Source organism: Psammomys obesus, unplaced genomic scaffold (assembly GCF_907164565.1).
Source record: "Psammomys obesus unplaced genomic scaffold, mPsaObe1.curated_primary_1811, whole genome shotgun sequence".
Lineage (NCBI taxonomy): Eukaryota > Metazoa > Chordata > Mammalia > Rodentia > Muridae > Psammomys > Psammomys obesus.
The window spans coordinates 3,785,095-3,804,613 of NW_026593947.1; the positions used below are offsets into that span (position 1 = coordinate 3,785,095).

Consider the following 19,519-nt stretch of genomic DNA (forward strand, 5'->3'; position numbering starts at 1 on the left):
ACACACACACACACACACACACACACACTAACTGTGATAAGTGAAAAATCAAGGTGTAGTGGCATGATTTAGCGGTGGGGATATGGAGCCAGGCAGAACCCTGGTGCTCACTGGCCAGGTAGCCTAGCCTGTATGGTGAGACCCTATCTCAAAAACAAGGTGGGTGACATTTGAGGAGTGACGGCTACATTTTTCTTTTGTCTCTACACTCATATGAACACGAAAAAAAATTACAAAATCAAAATAAAATGTGTGGGCACACATAACACCAACACAAAGACAAAATTACAAGACCCACACCAGAAAGGACACAAACACTCTCCCCTGCACCTCCACAGATTGTTCCCGATCCTGAAGAGATGGAGTCCTCCTCCCTGTTCCCATCAGCCCTCTGGCCCTACTTCCTTTCTCCTCAGCAATCCTCCAAGCCCCGGCCTCATGCTTCCTCCAGCTTCTCCGCCGTCACCCGGACAGCCCTCTAAGGCTGTGATGTCTGCTCCTCTGAGGTGCTGTTGGCCTGTGGATCCTCCCTCCCAACACCTGAGTGTGATTCTGTCACCTGAACCTTACCCAGGGCATTTCCCCGCCTGTCCCTCACCAGCTTTCTGCCTAAGGCTGGCTGGGCTGTCATCTCCCTGTCCATCCCCTGACTCTGATGTCCAGCTCCACACAGAATGCCCCTTTTCGTGTCCGGAAAGACCGGATATGGGCCCGGGAGAGAGAAGACAGAGAGGCGGCCTACCCAGGAAGTTGCGGCAGCCACCGGCTGTGGAGCCCCGGACCCAGCTTCCCTGGTGGATGGTCACTTCCCACCTGTGGAGGGAGCTGTCCTCCAGGGCATCGGGCGTGAGGTTGCAGACCTCTAGTTTGTCAAAATGGGTCTTGAAGTCCTCAAATGCCATCCTGAGACGGGAGGGGGGATGGGTGCGTCAGAGCATCATGGCGATGGCACCCGCTGTCTGTGCAGTCAACCCCCTGACCCCCCCAGGGGAGGGGGAGACCCAGGGGTCCCTCCCAGGAGGAAGGAGAGAGACAGAGAAAGGAAGACGATGAGGAAGGACAGGGAGAGGGCATGGCAGTTTTTGGCCCTGTGCACCCCACTGGCAAACAGAACTGGGGAGGATGGCACCTACCAGAATTCCCCGTCGTCAAGGGCGGTGTGACCCAGGCGCTTCTGCTCCTCCAGGTTCACTGAGCGCCACTCAGGAGAGCTGCAAGAACAGAGCCACAGTTCAGCCTGGGCGCTCCACCTCCCCAGAGCCATGCCAACCGGCTCACACACTGGCCCAGGGACACGAGGCCAGCTCACGGCTGGCCCCAGCAGGACGGTGCCCAGGAAGTCCCTTTGTAGGTCATAAGGAGCTGAACACAGTAGCCCAGCCAGTGGTCACAGCTCATGAACGTCCCTGACTCCCAGCCTGCCTGTGGCCTGGAGCAGGCCAAGCCCTTCTGGTTTATACATTGACACTTGGGTAGTGCTTCTAATGCTTGTGGTTGTCATTTGAAATGCCGAGTGTCCCGTTGATGTCACCAGGAGCTGGGGAAGGGTCTGCTGTGGTGAGTTCCAAACTCAGGTCCCAAGCTGAAGGCTCAAGTAGGCCTGGAACTCACTCCTGGAAAGCACTATCAAGGACAAATGCCAACGCCCTTGCCAGGCATTCCAGAGTCAGGTTGTGTGTGGGAATGTCCTCACTGCCTTCTAACACAGCAGTGTCCCTGGCCCTGGGTTCCGAGCCCCAGGGTACTGAACCTGTTTCCTCACGCGTACACAGACGGTGAGTTCGGTTTTCGACTACACAGGAAGAGCTCAGGAGCAGTGCGGCAGAAGTTGTGTGGATGTGTTCTCCATTATCTATCAATTTACTCTCCGCTACCTCTCACCTGCGCAATCAATATCATATTCATTAGACATCTGTCCATGCATTCACACATCCGCTGCCCATCCATCCATCATGCACACACCCATTAACCCATTATCTCTGCCCATCCTCTCTGCATCCGTCATCGACACACCTGTTCTTCACACACCATGTCTGGGCACCTATCAATCTACCTACCTGTTACCTACCTTCCTGCCCGCCAGCCCATCATTCACATCTATAATCCATCCATCCGTCTACTCACCCATCCATCCGTCATGTGTGCCACATCTATCATTTATGCATTGGTACAAGAATGTACCCATCCACCCTTATCTGTCTGTCTACCCATCATCTGTGCATTCATCCATCATCTTCTCTCCTGATTAAGCTGACCACTTTTCTGTTTGCACTTGAGGGGTGCATTTTCTGGTTTCTCGGACCTGTCTGAGTGTCACTGTTCTTGAACTTGGAGTCATCATGAAATCGAATGAGGTCGCCTGAGCACGCACCCTGCAATAGGCCTATAACAGTGGCACACGGCATGGATGCGTCACCGCACTAAGAATGGCGTGGCGGTTCACGTTTATTCCAGGCCGTGTTTACTGTTACAATCTTGCATATGATATTGCATTTTCAGACCCCAACCGATGGTGTTCAGCTGAAACTGTGGGTGGTGACATTTCAGGTGAAGAGAGCTGCTGTCATTTAAACCCTTCACTTCTGCTGTGCTCCTGTGACTGTGAGACAGGTTCTTTCTGTGTTCACTTGGGCAGCCGGGGAGGCTGGGGAAGGACGGAAGAGAGAGCTGAGGGCCTCAGTTGTGTTCTCAGTGGGTCCTACCCAGTGATGGGCCCAATGTCCCGGATGGGAGCACAGGACACCACCTCGGGTTTCCCTGTCAGCCTTATTAACTCAGGTTCCACTCTGTCTGAGTTCCTCTCATTTCCGGTGGCAGAGGAAAGCCGATCTTGCCCTTCCTGTGCTGTCCTTCCCAGCCAGTCTACGTGAGATCTGAGCTGGGCTGAGCTCAGCTGAGCTGGGCGGTGAGGAATTGGTGGGACAAGTGCAGGGGCATGGGTCACCTGGTCACCGCCCAGGGCACAGGTGAGCACAGCCTGGAAGGCCGGCCTTTCCAGTTAGCAGAGCCTGGTAACGGTCAACTGCCCGTTCTGCTGCCATTTCTCTGCTGGACCATGGGCTTCTGCCAGGGACCGACAACCACCAGGGAGAACCTTAGTGTGACCTGATAGGCAGCGTTTCAGGGAGTGTTGGCCTCAAAATACTCATGCATATCCTTAACATCCCTACACACACACCCTTACACACTCATAGCCTTACACACACACACACACACACACAGTTGCTCAGAACTGGAGTCTAAGTCCTTCCTGTTAGTGGCGGCAACAAGTTCAACAGCAAACATGATCACGTGACAGGGAGAGAGCCGTGTCCTGAGAGCTGTTTATCCAGGGTCACCTTGACTTAGGTGCCCCAAACAAGGCCTGAAGGGAAGAAGCGGGGCACAGAGGCAGGGTAGGGAGCTCTGGGCGAGCCAGTCCCTCGCAGGTGTGCACAGGCCAGCCTGGCTGCCTGTGCCGGGGGCGGAGCCACTAACCTGTCACTCCAGCGCCCGGTCCACTCCACCTGGCCCCAAGGGTTCCGGACCCTGATGAGCTGGATTCGCTGGCCTTGGACAGTTACCTCAAAGGAAACAGCGGCAGATCAACATGCTGAGCCGAGGCTGCCGTTAGCTAGCCGCACCCCGGGGCCCATCCGTGTGCACAGCGCTGACGTCAGCCAGGCTCTGGAGAAAAACGCACAGATTCGGAGCGCAACCTCGCTTCTTCCTTCGTGCCTGAGGCACGGTCTCGCTGTTTCCTATAATTACGGTATCTCCAGCTCTGGCCAGACTCTTCGTGTTGGTAAGGGTACACCTGAGCCAGGAGGGGGTAGGGAAGGAGATCTGAGAAAGGTGGGAGAGCTTAGACGGTATCCCGGGCCGAGATCTCAGCTCAGTTCACTCCACAGGCTGGAGAGGGCTGTGCTGTGACATGGGAACAATTCAGACGGGCCGAGGTGGTGCTCAGTCAGCAGATGTGAATTCAGGAAGCCAGAGTTGGGTCCCAGCACCACTAAACTGTTTCCAACGCCTGGGTGCTAGAGGCAGGGGCATCAAAGCCAAGGCCCAAGTTCGAGGCCAGCTAGGGTATATGAGAGTCTATCTCAAATGAAACAAAACAAAACCAATGTCAGAGTTCAGGAGCTCACAGCTCTGTAATCAGACAAGCCAACACTTGGAAGACCTCCCTCACTCGGAAATGAGCAAGGGCCTTATCTGTGCCCACAATGCAAAAGGGCCAGGTGAGATGACACTGGGCCGGGAGATCTGCCCGAATTCTACACGCCTACTCCAGTGAGCAGGTGTCTCGAAGGTGATGGGAACAGACGTGCCAGTGACCAGCATCCTGAAGGGAACAGTGGCCTGAATCCTGAAGCCCAGAGCCCACCCCCACCTCAGACCTGAGCTGCAGCACAGTGGGGTGCTGACATTCCCTCTTCACTACTGAAACGTTCAGAGAGAAGGGGTCACGGTGCCTTTGTCAGCCATGTTCTCTACAGATGAGGCTGGACACCCATCCACAGAGGGCCCCGGGCAAAGCAGGCCGCGAGGTTGGCTGGACTTGAGGGGGTTGGAGATTCCAGCTTCTTTTTGTCTCTCTCCCCCCATTCTCTCCTCTCTTCTCCGCATGCCCAAGAGCCTCTCCCCTGAGACAGCCACTCCCTAGAGTGGAGGCGTTCTTGAGGGGCCTGGCTGTCTGAGGGCCAGTTCCACACTAGACTGCAGCTATCACGGAGGGATTCAAGGTGGCCGTGACACAGTCCATGTGTCAGCTGGACTGGGCCATGGGGTGGCCAGATATTCAAAAAGAGCCGAATGTGTCTGTGACTTTTATGTGACAGACTAAGTTTTAACTGGAAGATGTAGCAAGGGCTGGCATCTGCAGAGCGGGGCAGGGAGAGCACAGGGCAGAGGAGAGACGCTGCCGTGCTGCCTGCTGGGCCGGGCCGGGCTCACAGGGGCCACACTGCTGCGTTTCCGCCTCCCTCAGCCTCGGCCGCCGAGAGCTACATGAGACACAGCAGAGCGGCTTTCATAACCACACAGGCCAGTCCCAATCCGTTCACATAATAATCGCTCATATGTGTGTATATGTGTGTGCAATTGCACGTGTGTGTATATACGTGGGCATAGCTCCATAATGAACATGTACATATGTGCTCAGATCCGCAATTTATGTGTTCATACTTATATAAAACGGGCATGCTCGTGCACAGGGACAGAAACACGAATATGTGTGTGACTATGCATAATTTACATGACCTGTGCGTATAGAATGAACATGCACATCCGCATGCATATGTAACAACTATAACAAATATCCATATGTGTACATACAGTGAGCAAGCATGGATAAGTATGTAGACATGTTTATTAATTGTTCTTGTAACGGCTGTGCTTGTCTGCAGAACCCTGGCTGCATGTGACTGCTGTGGAATGTGGAATTGGGAAAGAATTTGTGTACAGACACAAAATCCAAGGAAGACCAACTGCCAGCCCCAGAGGGTGAATTGGTTTGTTTGTGCGTGCTTGTGTGCGTGTGTGCGTGGGCCGCCTGCCCCCGCTCCTGGTCTCTGTCTGCGGTTTCTCCTCCCTGCCTGCCTGTGTCAGGGGCCGCTCCTGTCCCCACCTCAGTCCTCACAGCAGGCCCTGCCCCTACCTGGTCCAGTCCAGTGACAGTGTAGGCATGGCCCTTAATAAGACCAAAAGGTGTGCGGGCCTCAGATTCCGAGGCGTTCAGGACCTAGAGAGAGGAAGAGCAGGTCAGGCCCACATGGAGGCCAGCCTCCCCTGCCCCAGCACCGTGCCTCGCTCGGCGCAGCCCAGCTCTCGGCTCAACCAGGGCAGCCATGTTGTAGGCCTTAGGGGTTGGGTGTGCAGGACCCCTAACAGGCTTTTCAGGGATACACAGCAAGACCAGTCTCTTTCGGGGCTGGGGAGGGCGGGCCCGCATGCCTCACACTGAGGCTACTTTCTGACCGCAAATAGAAACTGGCTGTCCAGTCAGTTAGTGAAGGACACCCCAGTCACACAGGAGAGGCCACCCCGGTGACACGAGATTTGGTCGTGAACACAAACCTGCAGGACACACACACACACACACACACACACACACACACATAGATCTTTGCAGTTAATCCAAGAGGAAAGGGAAATGTTGAAGGGATTTAAAGAGCAGAGGGTATAAAGTTATATCTGGATATGTATTCTGTGGTAGAAGAGTTCGAAAAATGCCATTGGCTCTCTTTCTGGTGAATTTTCTTTCATGGTGTAGGATGTAAAAAGAACACATTTCAGAAGCACACATGGGAGGGCCCCGTCAGCAGGATGAAGCTTCCCATGGTGACGCACAGATGCCTGGTAGCCCTGGTGTTGAGGGAGGCCAGGACCCTGGTGCCAGGGAAGCAGCCCTGGGCAAGATGGGGCATTGGGAGCTCAAGGTGCCCCAGCTGGCAGCAGGTGTGCTCGCCCTCTGCAGTCCAGCAGGCGGTGGATGAAAGCCTGCATTTGCTGCGTGCTTGAGAGGGTCACCTGCACCCCAGCGCGGCCTTGGGTTAGGCCTTTGAACTCGGGGTTCTCCCGCCACTGTCTCCCGAGTGCTGGGAGCTGTGGCTCTACTTCGCCAGCCTGGCTTATGCAGTGCTGGGGACGGGCCGCAGGGCTTCCTGCATTCCAGACACGAGGTGTGTGCCCACACCTCGTGTTTCAGTTAAAGAGGACCGCCTTCCAGGTACTCTTGCCCCTCTGAATTGCCACTTCCGTCTGTTGGCACTCACGTCTATGGAGCATCCCAGCAGGGACCCGCGCCTCAAGGCCTTCTCCAGAATCTCGTAGAGGTCCTCCGGCGCCTCTCGGGTTTGGAAGGTCTCGGCCACACCCCCGGTGAAGTCTTCCATGGCCTCGATGGTGCTGCCCCCCTTCAGCGCCTCGTAGCTGCCGTTAAGCCTACAAAGATGGAGGAGCAGGCCGGTTGAGGGAGTGGAGAGACAGGAAAAGTGCGGGGTGTGCCCAGGCCACAGAGCTCAAGCTGGGCTCTGCGAGGAAAGGCAGTGGCTGGTGGTGGGCCAAGCCCTGGGCTAGCAAGCTGGCACCCAGAGGACACGGGGTCTGGAGACCTCTCCTGCTGCCATCCCTGCCAACAGCTTTCTACACGTTTAAACTGCTCGGTTTTCCTATTTGTTCTCCTGCTTCAGCCTCCGAAGGGCTGAGATTACTTTTTACCCCTTTTGTTTTTTGAGACAGGCTCTTACTCTGTAGACCCGGCTGCCTCAAACTCATAGCAATCCTCCTGTCTCAGACTGCCCAGTTCTGGGGCTGTAGGAGTAAGTCACGGCGCCCGGCTTCTCCTTGTGGTGGTGGGGGGACACACATAATCTTGTTAGATAGCCTTGCGTAGCCTGAAACTCGCTCCGAAGACCAGGCTGGGCTCAAATTTAAGGTGAGCCTCCTGCCTCAGTTTCCCCAGAGCTGGGGTTCTGGGCATTCATTACCAGGCACAACTTCTCAATTTTGTGTGTAAATGTGTGTGAGTAAGTGTGCATGCTTGTCCCTGTGCACACACAGAGGCCGGGGAGGACATCCGGCGTCCCACTCCGTCACCCTCCTCCTTACTCCCTGGAGACAGGGTCTGTCACTGAACCCGAGCTAGGCTAGTGGCCGACAACCCTCAGGACTCCGCCTGTCTCTCCTCCCCACAGCACTGGGTTATAAGCATTCACGACCAAGCCCGGTCTTTAGTATTTGTGTGCACAGACTGTGCTCACGCACACACACACACACACACACACACACACACACACACACACATACACGTGCACTTCTCATCCCTAACTCAGAGACAGCGTCACGTCTGCCCTGCACCAGCAGACGCCATGGCCCTGGCGGGACAGCTTGCCCTCCAGCAGCTGGCAGCCGACTTCCCTGCCCTCCGTCTCGCCAATCGCTCAGTCACTGTGTGGACCGCTGCCTCAGGCCTCCGGGGTTCACTGCCGCCTGAACCCCACGAGATGCAACCTTATCTACCAGGGTACAGTGCCCCAATCCCTCAAACACCCACTGCCCCCCCACCTCAACAAGTTTCATTCCAGACATTTGTGATGTGACAGGCTGTGTTTCGAGGGTTGGGACTGGAGGTCTGAGTGAGGGAACGGGGACCGTCTGGCTGGGGGTTAGAAATGAACGAGCTCACTCCACTTATGAGACTTCCCTGGACTTGTTCAAACACAGAGACAAGAAGTGGACGGTGCCAAGAGGGGGCTGGAAGGACAGGGGCCGGAGAGTCACTGGGCTTTGGTTTTGCAAGGTGATCCGTTCCGGGGATGGGTGTCATGGTGGTCACATGGCAGAGAAGCATGTTAATGCCCTGGAACTCTGCCCTCAAATGTTAAAATGGCGAGTTTCATGTCATGAGCATTTCATAACAACTTTTAAAGGAAGGAGAGGAGCGCTTGCAGGGGACAGAGGGTGTCTTTCCACTCTCGTGGGCGAAAGCCACAGACCCGAGCAGTGGCAAATCTTGGCATGAGAGCGGAAGAACATTGTCCCATGCAGGCACAGTTGGGCCTCTGTCCTCCTGGCACCTCTCCTTCCAGCGTTCCCAAGGGCAGGTGGTGACTCGGGAGACAGAGGAGACATGTGCCCACTGTGCCTGAAGCACGAAAATGGCCCAGTGGTCCTGACAGGCACCGAGCATCCCCGGGGGAGGCCGGGCCTCCGAGGGCAGGAGGACAGAGCCTCACTCACTTGGCATAGGCTTTCTCCAGCAGCGCGCTCCAGAACTCGTTGTGGTCGGCAGAGTGGAGGAAGACCAGGCGGTCCCGGAAGGTGGGCAGACGGTCATCAATCACCACGTCCAGCCACTCACTGTGCTGCCAGAACTAGCGCCCGGGGCAAGACGAGGTCACAGGGTGAGTCACGCAGAGGTGCAGGCCCCTGGCAAGTGCTCACCCCGAGAAAACTGCTCCAAGGAAAACCTCATCTGGTGCCACGGCAGGGCCACACGAATGCCATGGCAAGGCCACCTGCCTGTCACAGCAGGGCCACCTAGGGTTTGTCCACGGGGCCACATACTGGGCCTTCACCCACCATGAAAATCAACTCCAGGCCTGTGTCCCCATGGGAGTGGGCGAGGGAGCAGTCACAGTAGATACTGCTGTGCTCCGAGCTAATGCATCTATTCCACAGGTCACCGGTTGGGTGGGCAGGGGACGGTGGCCTCTGAGCTTAGCTCTGTTCACAGCCAGCCCCAGCTCCACACACAGCCCCACCCAGTTCCAGCCTTTCACTGTCCCACATTTTCCAATCCACATGATTCCCTCCTGTCTCCTAGATGGAGCCCAGACACGAATGTGTCTGGACTTGGTTTTCCTGTGTGCCATGATTGTGGAAGTGAGGGGCGTATGGGTAAGGCTTGGGTGTTTGCGTGCATGTGAGAACACGCATCTGTTGGCGTGGGTACCTATACACAAGCATGTATCTGTGACCCTGAGTTCGGGTGCATGAGGTGTGTCTTCCTGTACTTGCACGTGTGAGTGGATACATCTAAACGTGTGTTGTGTGGATACTTTAGTTAGCGTCAGCTGTCGTTGTGGGGTCATCTAAGGGCATCAGACGGACGAATTGCCCAGATTGGGCTGCTGTAGCCCTGTCTGAGCAATGGTCTTAACTGATGTGGAGAGCTCAGCTCGAGGTGGGCGCTGTCTGCAGCAGATAGTGCTGGACTATGTAAAATGGTATGAGGCGGGCGTGGTGGTGCACACTTTAATCCCAGCGCTCGGGAGGCAGAGGCAGGCGGATCTCTGCGAGTTCAAGGACAGTCTGGTCTACAGAGTGAGTCCAGGACAGCCAAGCCTACACAGAAAAACCCTGCCTTGAAAAACAAAAATAACAACAAAGAGAGAGAGAGAGAGAGAGAGAGAGAGAGAGAGAAGCAAAGGAAAAAAAAGAAGAGGGGAGGAGAGGAGAGAGAAGAGAGGAGAGGAGAGAGAAGAGAGGAGAGGAGAGAGAAGAGAGGAGAGGAGAGAGAAAAGAGGAGAGGAGAGAGAAGAGAGGAGAGGAGAGGAGAGGAGAGGAGAGGAGAGGAGAGAAGAGAAGAGGAGAGGAGAGAAGAGAAGAGAAGAGAAGAGAAGAGAAGAGAAGAGAGAGAAAAGGAGAAAGTTAGTATGAGCTGGGGAGCAAACTATGGTTTCTGCTTGCATTCCTGCCCTCATTTTCCCTCAGTGATGAATTGTGCATTGCCTATGTGCTTAGAAGAATGTGTGAGCTTGCACAGGCATGTGGGTGCATGTGTGTTTATGAGTACAGGTATGTGGGCACATGTGTGTGAGTATACACACATATGAACATGTGTTTGACATTGCGCTGATCCGTGTGTTAAGCGTGTGTTTGCCTAGGTGAGGAGATAGGCAGGGGAAGCAGAGGACAACAGGAAACAGACCCGAGACAAGCTTCAGCACAGCTCAGGCTACAGTCTCATGGCTGTTTCTCATGTTTGTGTTTGAATTCCCACCTGCGCGTCCTCGGTCAGGGAGCCGCTTTGCTCATGAGAAGGGCTGTGGCTCCCCTGGGAAGCCAGCATGGTTCCCTGAGGCTCCCAGACACCCCTCTCCTGCTGCCTCTGGAAGCCCTCAGGAGACTCCCGGGGGCTTGGCACGATGGCTCACGCGCACTGCCACACAGCTTCCTGGGCTGCTCACAGTACACAGCATCTCCGGGGCCTCCTCCCCCCCACAAGCAAACCCAAGGGCCCAGGCCTCCCTCACCTGGAAGTGAAATATCCCAGCATAGCCAGAGCGGAATCCTTGGTCCTGTGGGACCACCCTGGCCAGCGCTTTCTGATTGAGGGTTAGGGAGGCAATGGCTGCCAGGAGCCAGCAGTCTCCTGCAGAGTGAAAGTCACATAAGCATCACGCTTTCTCAGCCGCTGGTTCCCAGCAGTCAAGGAAAAGCAATTCCAGAGGGCTGTGGAGACACTTCTCTGCTTTGCTGAAAGCAGCGGAGGGCCAGCAAACACCTCTGTGTCCTTGCCTGCAGCCTGCTCTCCTGCCCTCCTCTGTGGTTGGCTCCTGGACACTGGCAGTTGGCAGTATTGCTGTGTGGTTTGAGACACAGTGGATTCTCCTCTTCATAAGTCAGAGGACCAGGGCTATGTGACATGTTGACAGTAGCTCTGTGGCACTGGCTGGGAAAAGCTCTTGGAAGCTACCCACTGGTACTGTTCAGACCCGGGCTACTGCCTCTCCGAGATTAGGCTGTAAGCAGCAACAGCTCCAAGTAGCTCCATTTCCCTCCTTCCTTCCTCCCTCCCTTCCTTCTTTCATTCTTTTTTATCCTCCCTGGTCTTTTATAACAGGGTCTCATCCAATAGGCCAGGCTGACATGGACCTCAGTTTGTACCAATACATCTGTCCATCTTCCATTTATCCATCTGTCTATCATCCATCCATGCATGCATCTTTGTACATCATCTATGCATCTATCACTCATCCATCCATCATTCATCTACCTATCCATCCATCTATCCATCCCTAATCTACCCACACACCATTCTTCTTTTCATCCATTCATTGACCATCTATGTGTCATCTATCTATCAATTCTACTATCTATCTGTCAATCATATATCATCTCTGTCCATCTGTTTAGTATGATCTGTTGACTTTTGTATGGTCTATCTATCTTTCTATCATCTATCTGTAGTTTAAATAATATATCTATTAGCTACTATCTATCTATTTATCACCTATTTGCTATCTAGCATTCATCATCTATTACATATGACTTTGATAGTCTATTTATATATTATTTGCTTTAATCTATCATCTGCATATCTATATTCTATCATCTATCTCTTATCTGTCTATCATATATTTATCATCTGTCTACCTATCATCTATCTATCATCCATCAATCTGTCTATCTCTCATCTATCTCTTTCTCAGTCTAGCTAACTGTCACCACTGTGGGCAGCTGGCTTGAGGATCTGTGTGGAGACAGGTCAAGTTCTCGCTGAGGTTCAGGTAATCTGTTCTAGCACCAGGACCACAGTGTCTTCCTGGGCTCTGGCTCAGTCCTCACAATGTGCTTCCTTCGTCAGCAGACTCTACAATGCACTGTTTTTCACAGATTCGATGAGAGCAAGCCTTGCCCAGTTTTACCCTAACTCCTGCCCCTGCTGTGCCGTCCACTGGGTCCCTTGTAGGAGGAAGGCGGTGTGAGCATGAAAGCTGCTGTGGGTGCTGGCTAGACGCATGGTCTCTGTAACCAGTGATTTCTCAGTCTGGCTGCCCATTTGTCTCTCGTGACCTTGGACGTACTGCTTGCTCCCTTGCCTCAGTTCCTCACAGGAAGCGTTGGGAAGGTGGCTGGGACAAAGAACAGAAGCGTGCAGTCTTAGGGAAGTACGCAGCAGGTGAACTGCTCACGGTGCAGGCATTAGTGAGCTATAGAACCATGAGCCACCACTGGGGAGCCTCTGAGTCAGGTGCTGCTTCTGGGGGTGGGGGGTTAGCTCTCGGGGAACTTCTGGACAGGCACAGAGCCCAAACACGATGTTACAAGAAAAGTGGGCATGCAGGGCCAGGGAAGCATCTGGACTCCATGCAGGGAAGCACCAGCCACCTGGAGAGGAGCAGACGGGGTGGTGGCCTTGCTCTGCCCAGCCCTGTGCCCTGATCCTCACATGCCTGTATGGCATTGAGGGTGGGAGCCTGGCACCCCCTCTCCTCCCTACTTACCCAGCTCCCCCTGGCAGATGTCAGTCCTGGTGGCCCCTCCAAGAATGAATTCTGGGTTTTCCACAATTTCCTGGAGGAACAAGAGCATCTTAGGGAGGGCCCAAAGCAGGATGTCCACCAGAGACACGGCAGCCCCGCCCCTCAGGGAGGAAGAGTCTCACTGCGGAAGGCCAGGAGGAGGCTACAGCTGCCCGGGCTATATTCGCTGATGTCCTGGCCTCAGCTTGGTCCACCCACAGCTCAGCACAGCACCTTCCTCTATAGAAACTCACACCATATCGACTGGGGATGGCCGGTGGGGGGTGGGGTGGTCAGCCATGCGCCAAGCCTCCCGTTTCAGTCCTTGACCTGACACAGATTGCTTCTATGTAGCCCTTACTGTGAGACCTGCAGGCCTCGGGCTTCGAACTCTGCAGCATGCAATGAGCATGGGGTCCAGCATCTCAGGCCAGCGTCCCCTGGTCCCACCCAGCTGCTTCTTTTCCCTAATAGATTTTCTATGTCCATATTGCATCCACAAGGGTTTACACGTCACCCATAATTTTATCTGCACTATGTACATTTTATTATGTTTTACCCCGTTATTAGGCATTTATGTAATTGTGTGCTGTATTACTATAAACACTAACATGTAGAAACTTAATATTGAAGGTTCTATATAAAAGATTAAAAAGTAAAAGCAATTGTATAAAATCTGTGGGTTTTTTGAGACAAGGTCTCACTATGTAGCTTTAGCTGTCCTGGAACTTGGTGTGTAGATCAGGCCTTAAACTCATAGAGATCCTCCTGCCTCTGCCTCCCAAATGCTAGAATTAAAGGCATGAACCACCACGTCCATCTAAAACCTGTACTTATGAGAACGGGTTTACAGTCCCATAGGAATGACGTCATATGACATGAAGCATGAGGGTGGGGTCACTTGGTTACTTTGCAACAGTGTAACAGTGTACTGAGGGGCCCCGACTCAGCAGAGGTAAGAAAGAGTTCCCCCATGAGCCTTTTCTGCTCCCTGCGCCTGCGCTGAGGTTGGAACGCATGCTAAGAAAGAGTCCAAATCTATACCCATTTTATTTCATGTTTTATTTTGAGATCGGTTTCACTAGGTTGCCCAAGCTCGCCTCACACTCGCTTACAGCCCAAGCCAGACTGAACTTGGGACCCTTCTGTCTGAGTCTGCTTAGAGCTGGGATCACCTCACTTCTTCAATCATTGGTGTCACCTACCTTGTAGGCTGCTGTCATCGGGCAGGGCCACGTCACTGCGACTTCCTGACCATCCTGCTTGTTCTTTCCTTCTTATGAACCCCAGGCCCTGTGAGTCTGTATCTCTCTGTGTGTCTCTGTCTCTCTGTCTCTCTCTTTCTTTGAGACAATGCTTCACTGCATAGCCTAGCCTGGCCTTGAATTCTCCTACTTTCGTTCTCTTCTGCTCTTCTGAGCATCAGGCTTTGTCCCCGGCATTTCAGCCCAGCACAAGTGAGAGAGAGAAAGTTTGTGTAATCTCCAAGAGATCATCAGTCTCTCAGGGCAGGGCAGGACCAGAAGCCTCACCTTATGCCTTGGGGAGGTTAGGGTGAGCAGAGACCCACACGGAGAGTTCGTGTGGGAGGGATTCCCAAGGAGGCACAGAAGAGGGATGAGCATAGCCTTGGGCTTAGAAGGATGCTCAGGACACAGAGAGGAAGCAGGATTGGTGAAGCTAGAACTGAGGCGGGGCCAGGGCTGGGACAGAAAGCGTCAGGAGTCTCTAACTGGATATTTGGGGTGACTCCAGCTGTGGCTCCTCCTAGCAGTCTGAGCTGTTTTCTTCATCTCTGGGCTCCGTCACAGCGAGATGATGGGAGTGGGGCTAAGAGTGTCATGGGCAGGGATGAAGAGCTGGCAGCGTCCCATGGGGCCCCAAGGATGTGACGGTCTGGGGGTGCAGCCTCCCAGGCTGTGCGCCTTTGTTTGTCTCTGAAGCGCCCATGTGACCTTAGGGGGAGGGTTTCAGGGACAGGCTGTGCTCTTGGCTGTGCCAGAAGCCCAGTCCTGGCAGAAGAAGGCCAGGACGGCCAGCTTCTCCCAGAGACCCTGCACAACCTTTTATCCCGTCCTAAGTCCTCGGCCTCAGGGTCTGTCCACTTCCTGACCTGTCCGCCATGCCCGGGGCCGACGGTGTGCCTCAGGGTGGCTGTGTGGCTGGCTCTCTGGGCAGCAAGGCGCAGCTGCAGCCCTTTCCCAAGCAGAGGTCGGCTTCTCACCAGCCTGGCAGCAGCCCATGCTGGGTATGATTCTCCTGCCCTTCCCCCACTCTCCTTCGCTCAGGGTTTCTAGCCTGGGCCACCTGAGGGTGTGCCACCACCTCTGGTGTCACCTTGGCTTTGTGTCCCTTTCCTCAAACACAGGTGTGTTTGACAAGAAGGAGAGTCACTCTGCCCACACCCATAAAGTGGCCCGGCGTTTGCTACTGAGACGTGTGCTGTATGAGATCCGTACTAAGCCACAGGCTGCTCTGGAGGCGGAGGCAGCTCAGGGCCTCTCCATCCCCCTGCCCCCCATCTGGCCGTATACTTCCGCATCAGCCTGACAAGACACAAGTCAGGGCTCACCACACCTATAGGGCCGGATGCAAAGGACAAGCTCCCCAACTAGGAAGCAGATGTTTGGGAAACAACCTGCAGCTAAGGGGCCATCCTGGCCACACACACAGGAGAGGCAGATCCAGTTCCAACAGCAGCCATCAGAGAAGCTGTGGCCAGGAGACCGGAGAGCCATGAACAGAGGCTCAACCCTGCCTCAGCCAGGGAAGGCAGAGGGACCCAAATTCAGGGCACCTTCTCAAGGTGCATGTGACAGGCCCCAAGGGCTGTAGATCAGGATTTCCTGGTGCTGGGCAGCCCTGTGTGGGTACACATGACAGGTAGGGCTGCGGGCTGGGCTCAGTGTCTCTGGATCTTGGCAGTGTCTCCTCTTCAGAAGGAGAAGGCAGAGGCCCGCAGGCTCTAAAGGAGCAGTGTTTAGTGGGGGTGCAAGGCTGGGATTCACACACACTTGGATGTTAGTGTAGGCGGGGCCTCCTGAGTAGACAGAGCAGTGGTTCTCAAGCTTTCTGTCTTTCTTTTTTCTTTTCTTTCTTTCTTTTTTAAGATTTATTTATTATGTATACAGTGTTCTGCCTGTGTCTGTACCTGCACACCAGAAGAGGGCACCAAATCTCACTATAGATGGTTATGAGCCACCGTGTGGTTGCTGGAACTTGAACTCAGGACCTCTGGAAGAGCAGACAATGACCTTAGCCTCCAAGCCATCTCTCCAGCCCTGCTTCTCAATCTTCCTATGTGCAGCCCTTTAATGCAGTTCCTCATGCTGTGGTGACCCCCAACCATAAAGTTATTTTCATTGCTGCTTCATAACTGCACTTTTCTACTGTTAGGAATTGTGATGTAGATATCTGTGTTTTCCGATGGTCTTAGGCGAGCCCTGGGAAAGGGTTTTTCGGCCCCAGCTGTGGGGTCTCAACCCACAGGCTGAGGACTGCTGGAGCTGAGCATTGCTGCAGCGGGATGTAGAGGACTTGGCTGGCCTGAAGTCATGAGCTACTCCTAGAGGAGGGGGATGGCCTTGGCAGGGAGGAGAGAGGACAGACTGTGAAGAGGAGCAAGAGCCAGGGCTGAGGGTGGAGGAGCAGCGGGGCCAGCGTCTGGGAACACCCAGCGTCCTGGTGCCCGCTCAGCCCACACAGCAAGCCTTCTGCTACACCCCGGGATCCTGACTCCCACACAGAGCAGACACGAGAGTGTCTAGGCTACAGCACATTTGTGCATGCACGTACACACAGAGAAATTCACATGCACAGGACACACACAAATATGCATGTGTGTGCACAGACACTTGTGCATGCACACACACAGAGAGCTACATATGCACACAACACACAAATACACATGTACTGCATGCACATGGGCATGCGAATACACGCTTGTGTGTACAAGATACACACACACACACACACACACACACACACACGTGCTGAGAGTGTGCTATTGAGGCCTGTGGCTCAACACAGGCGACAAATTTCCCACGATCTTGATGACCAGCAGTGCCCAGGACTGGTGGACTGAGCTTGCAGGCGAAGTAGCGCTCCCCTGGGTGAAACGCAGCCCCAGCCTGGGCAGCTGCTGGCCACGGGGTACACACACACACACACGCACACACACACACACACACACACACACACACGCATGCAGCCTGGGCAGCTGCCACGTATCCATTCGTCCTTGTCCTGAGGGCTGGAAACCAGCCCAGGGAGACCCACGGGCGACCAAAGCACCACCAGAGGCCACTCCAATGCCTTGAGACTTGTGCTTTTCCACATTGGAGATATCCGTTTTCTTACACAGCAGAGAACGTTCTACTCTTCCACCCTCGCGTCCTGCCGTTACTCCGTCACTGCCATCGGCCACATGCTGAGAGTCAAACTAGCTTCAAGTGCCAGAGAGAGAGAGCCTGGAAACCATCACCGTGCTCTCCCAGGAGCGCAGAATGCTCTTCCTGCCCCCACCTAAGACACCAAAATGGGACTGAACACGCCCCCTCCCGAGGGAACCTCGGCCTCACCGACGGAGGCCGGAACCGTGTGTGTACATGACACATGTGTATGCACATGAACACACATGCACATGCGGATGTGGGCACAGACATCCATGTGGGCACAGACATCCATGTGGGCACAGACATCCATGTGGGCACAAACACATCCACACAATCTGAAACAAACATGTATGTATGCACACACACACGTAAAAACTGTGCAGTGTTCAGGGCTGGAAGTAGCAGTAAGTGCTGGTTAGTTTTTGTCAACTTGGCACAACCTAGGGTCACGGTGGCGGGGACCCTCAGCGGAGGAGCTGCCTCCATCCGACCGGCCTGCGGGCGAGGCTGTGGGGCATGTTCATGATTGCCGACTGACACGAAAGGGCCCGGCCCAGTGTGGCAGGGTCTCTCGTGGCACGCTGTCTTGGCTTGTGTAAGGAAGGCAACAGGTCTAGCCACAGGCAGCAGGCCGCTCAGCACTTCCCCATGGTCCTGCTTCAGTTCCCGTCTCCAGGCTCCTGCCTCGAGGCCCTGCTCTGGCGTCCTTTTAGGATGGACTGTAAGGAGCTGCCAGGCAAAATGACCCTTTCCTCCCAGTTGCTTCTGGTCATGGCCTTTATAAAGAAAGGCACGCCAGGAAAACCTCACGGCTTCACGGATGCCCCGAGGAGCCTTGGTGTCTTGTGTGGGTGTTTTCTAAGTTAGACGGGACGTATACTTTGCATACTTGTATGACTTTAAAGATGGGTGACGGGAGGAGGCAGCTATGGTAAGCAGATCTGAAGGCCGGTGAGACGGCACAGAAGTTAAAATCACCGGCACAGGACCTGGGCTTGCCCCCAGATGCCACGAGGCAGCAAGAGAAAAGAGACTGCAGAGTTACCCTCTGACTCCCACGGCCGTGCTACGGCGTGTTCCAGCCCACACACGTGCTCGTACAGGAAATGAGGGACGAAGAGAAGGCTCAGCAGGGAGAGGCGCTTGCAGCCAAGGCTGATGGCCCGAGTTTGATGCCTGGGACCCAGACAGTGGAAGGAGAAGACCTGTTCCTGCAAGGTGTCTTCTGACCATCACATGACCACCACAGCTCTCAAGTGTGCGCACACATACATGAACACATGTAATAAAAAGTCAACAGGCAAATGCACTTTAGAGACGAGATTCTGAGCTACCAGTGAAGGAGACGCACACAGCAACACTAACAGTGAGGAAATGTCAGATACGGAGGACACCAGTGTGCTGGCCCGGCCCCACCTCAGCCATCCCAAATGAAGGGCCATGCCTCAGGAGCAGCAGCCGGCCCTGCCCTCCCTGCACACACCCTCCTCCCACCCTGAGGTGCAGCACCTCAGCGCCCAGGGCGGGCCCTGACTAACCAGGTGCTGCAAATATTGACCTTCACCCCGAGCCCCAGCTGGCGCCTCTCAGAGACATCGGAGGCGGGGTGGCACCCACCCACTGACTTTACCTCTCTGGGTGCTCTGCTTGGGAAAAGTGGCCCTGCTTCACCCAGGGCCTGGGCAGCACACGCTGGCTGAGGAATTGCGCCAACGTCCACGTATCTCACAGTGGCCCATCAGCTCTGGGCCGAAGTCCTCAGAACAGGCAGGGCTGGCGCCTCCCGGTATACCACGCAGCTCTCATGGACCCTCCCTGCCATCCTGGTTAGTTTGCCTTTGTGCTCTGATGGAGCAAGTGGCCAGAGGTTTGTCCTTGAGTGACACCTCTCCTGCTCACAAGTCATGGATGAGGCCCTGTCTCTCTATGTCCCCAAACTCAGTGGGACTCAGAGCTGGAGGCCAGATGCCCTGGGGACCAGCTGAAGGTGTCTCTAGCCAGCACGTTACCAGGGAGCCTCCCACAAAAGACAGAAAATAGGCTTACATGTGATGGCCCTTCCCCTTCACCCCCTTCAGAGCTCTCTCTCTCTCTCTCTCTCCCTCCTCCCATCTCTGTCCCTCCCTCTCCTCTCTCTGTTTCTCTTCCTACTCCTCACCCTACTCACCCCTGGCCGTTTCCACACAAAAGGGACCTGGGGCCTCTCACTGTAGAAGAGGGAGGCACTGGTGGCTGGGAAGTCGGGATCCTCGAACAAGGTGCCAGACTGCAGGCAGCCTTGCCGCAGCTGCTCAAAGCTCTGGCCCGAGGAGTGGATGGCCCTGGCATCCCTGGGGACCGGGTGCGGCTGGGGCCTCAGGGAGCGATGCAGGTAAGGCATGGCTGCTTCTC

The 19,519-nt window shown here is 54.7% G+C and overlaps 1 protein-coding gene across 1 annotated transcript in view; it reads right to left on the reverse strand.

The window, feature by feature from the left end:
* The window catches only part of Capn9 (calpain 9), a 22,728-nt gene extending 3,209 nt beyond the window's left edge, over positions 1 to 19,519 (reverse strand). The window contains exons 1-9 of the mRNA XM_055617569.1: positions 19,296 to 19,519; positions 12,717 to 12,786; positions 10,743 to 10,861; positions 8,725 to 8,858; positions 6,759 to 6,927; positions 5,642 to 5,725; positions 3,478 to 3,563; positions 1,134 to 1,211; positions 743 to 903 (exon numbers count right to left, since the gene is read on the reverse strand). Of these exons, the coding sequence (XP_055473544.1) occupies positions 743 to 903; positions 1,134 to 1,211; positions 3,478 to 3,563; positions 5,642 to 5,725; positions 6,759 to 6,927; positions 8,725 to 8,858; positions 10,743 to 10,861; positions 12,717 to 12,786; positions 19,296 to 19,508 (1,114 nt within the window). The 5' untranslated portion in view covers positions 19,509 to 19,519. The remainder of the gene's footprint in view (positions 1 to 742; positions 904 to 1,133; positions 1,212 to 3,477; positions 3,564 to 5,641; positions 5,726 to 6,758; positions 6,928 to 8,724; positions 8,859 to 10,742; positions 10,862 to 12,716; positions 12,787 to 19,295) is intronic.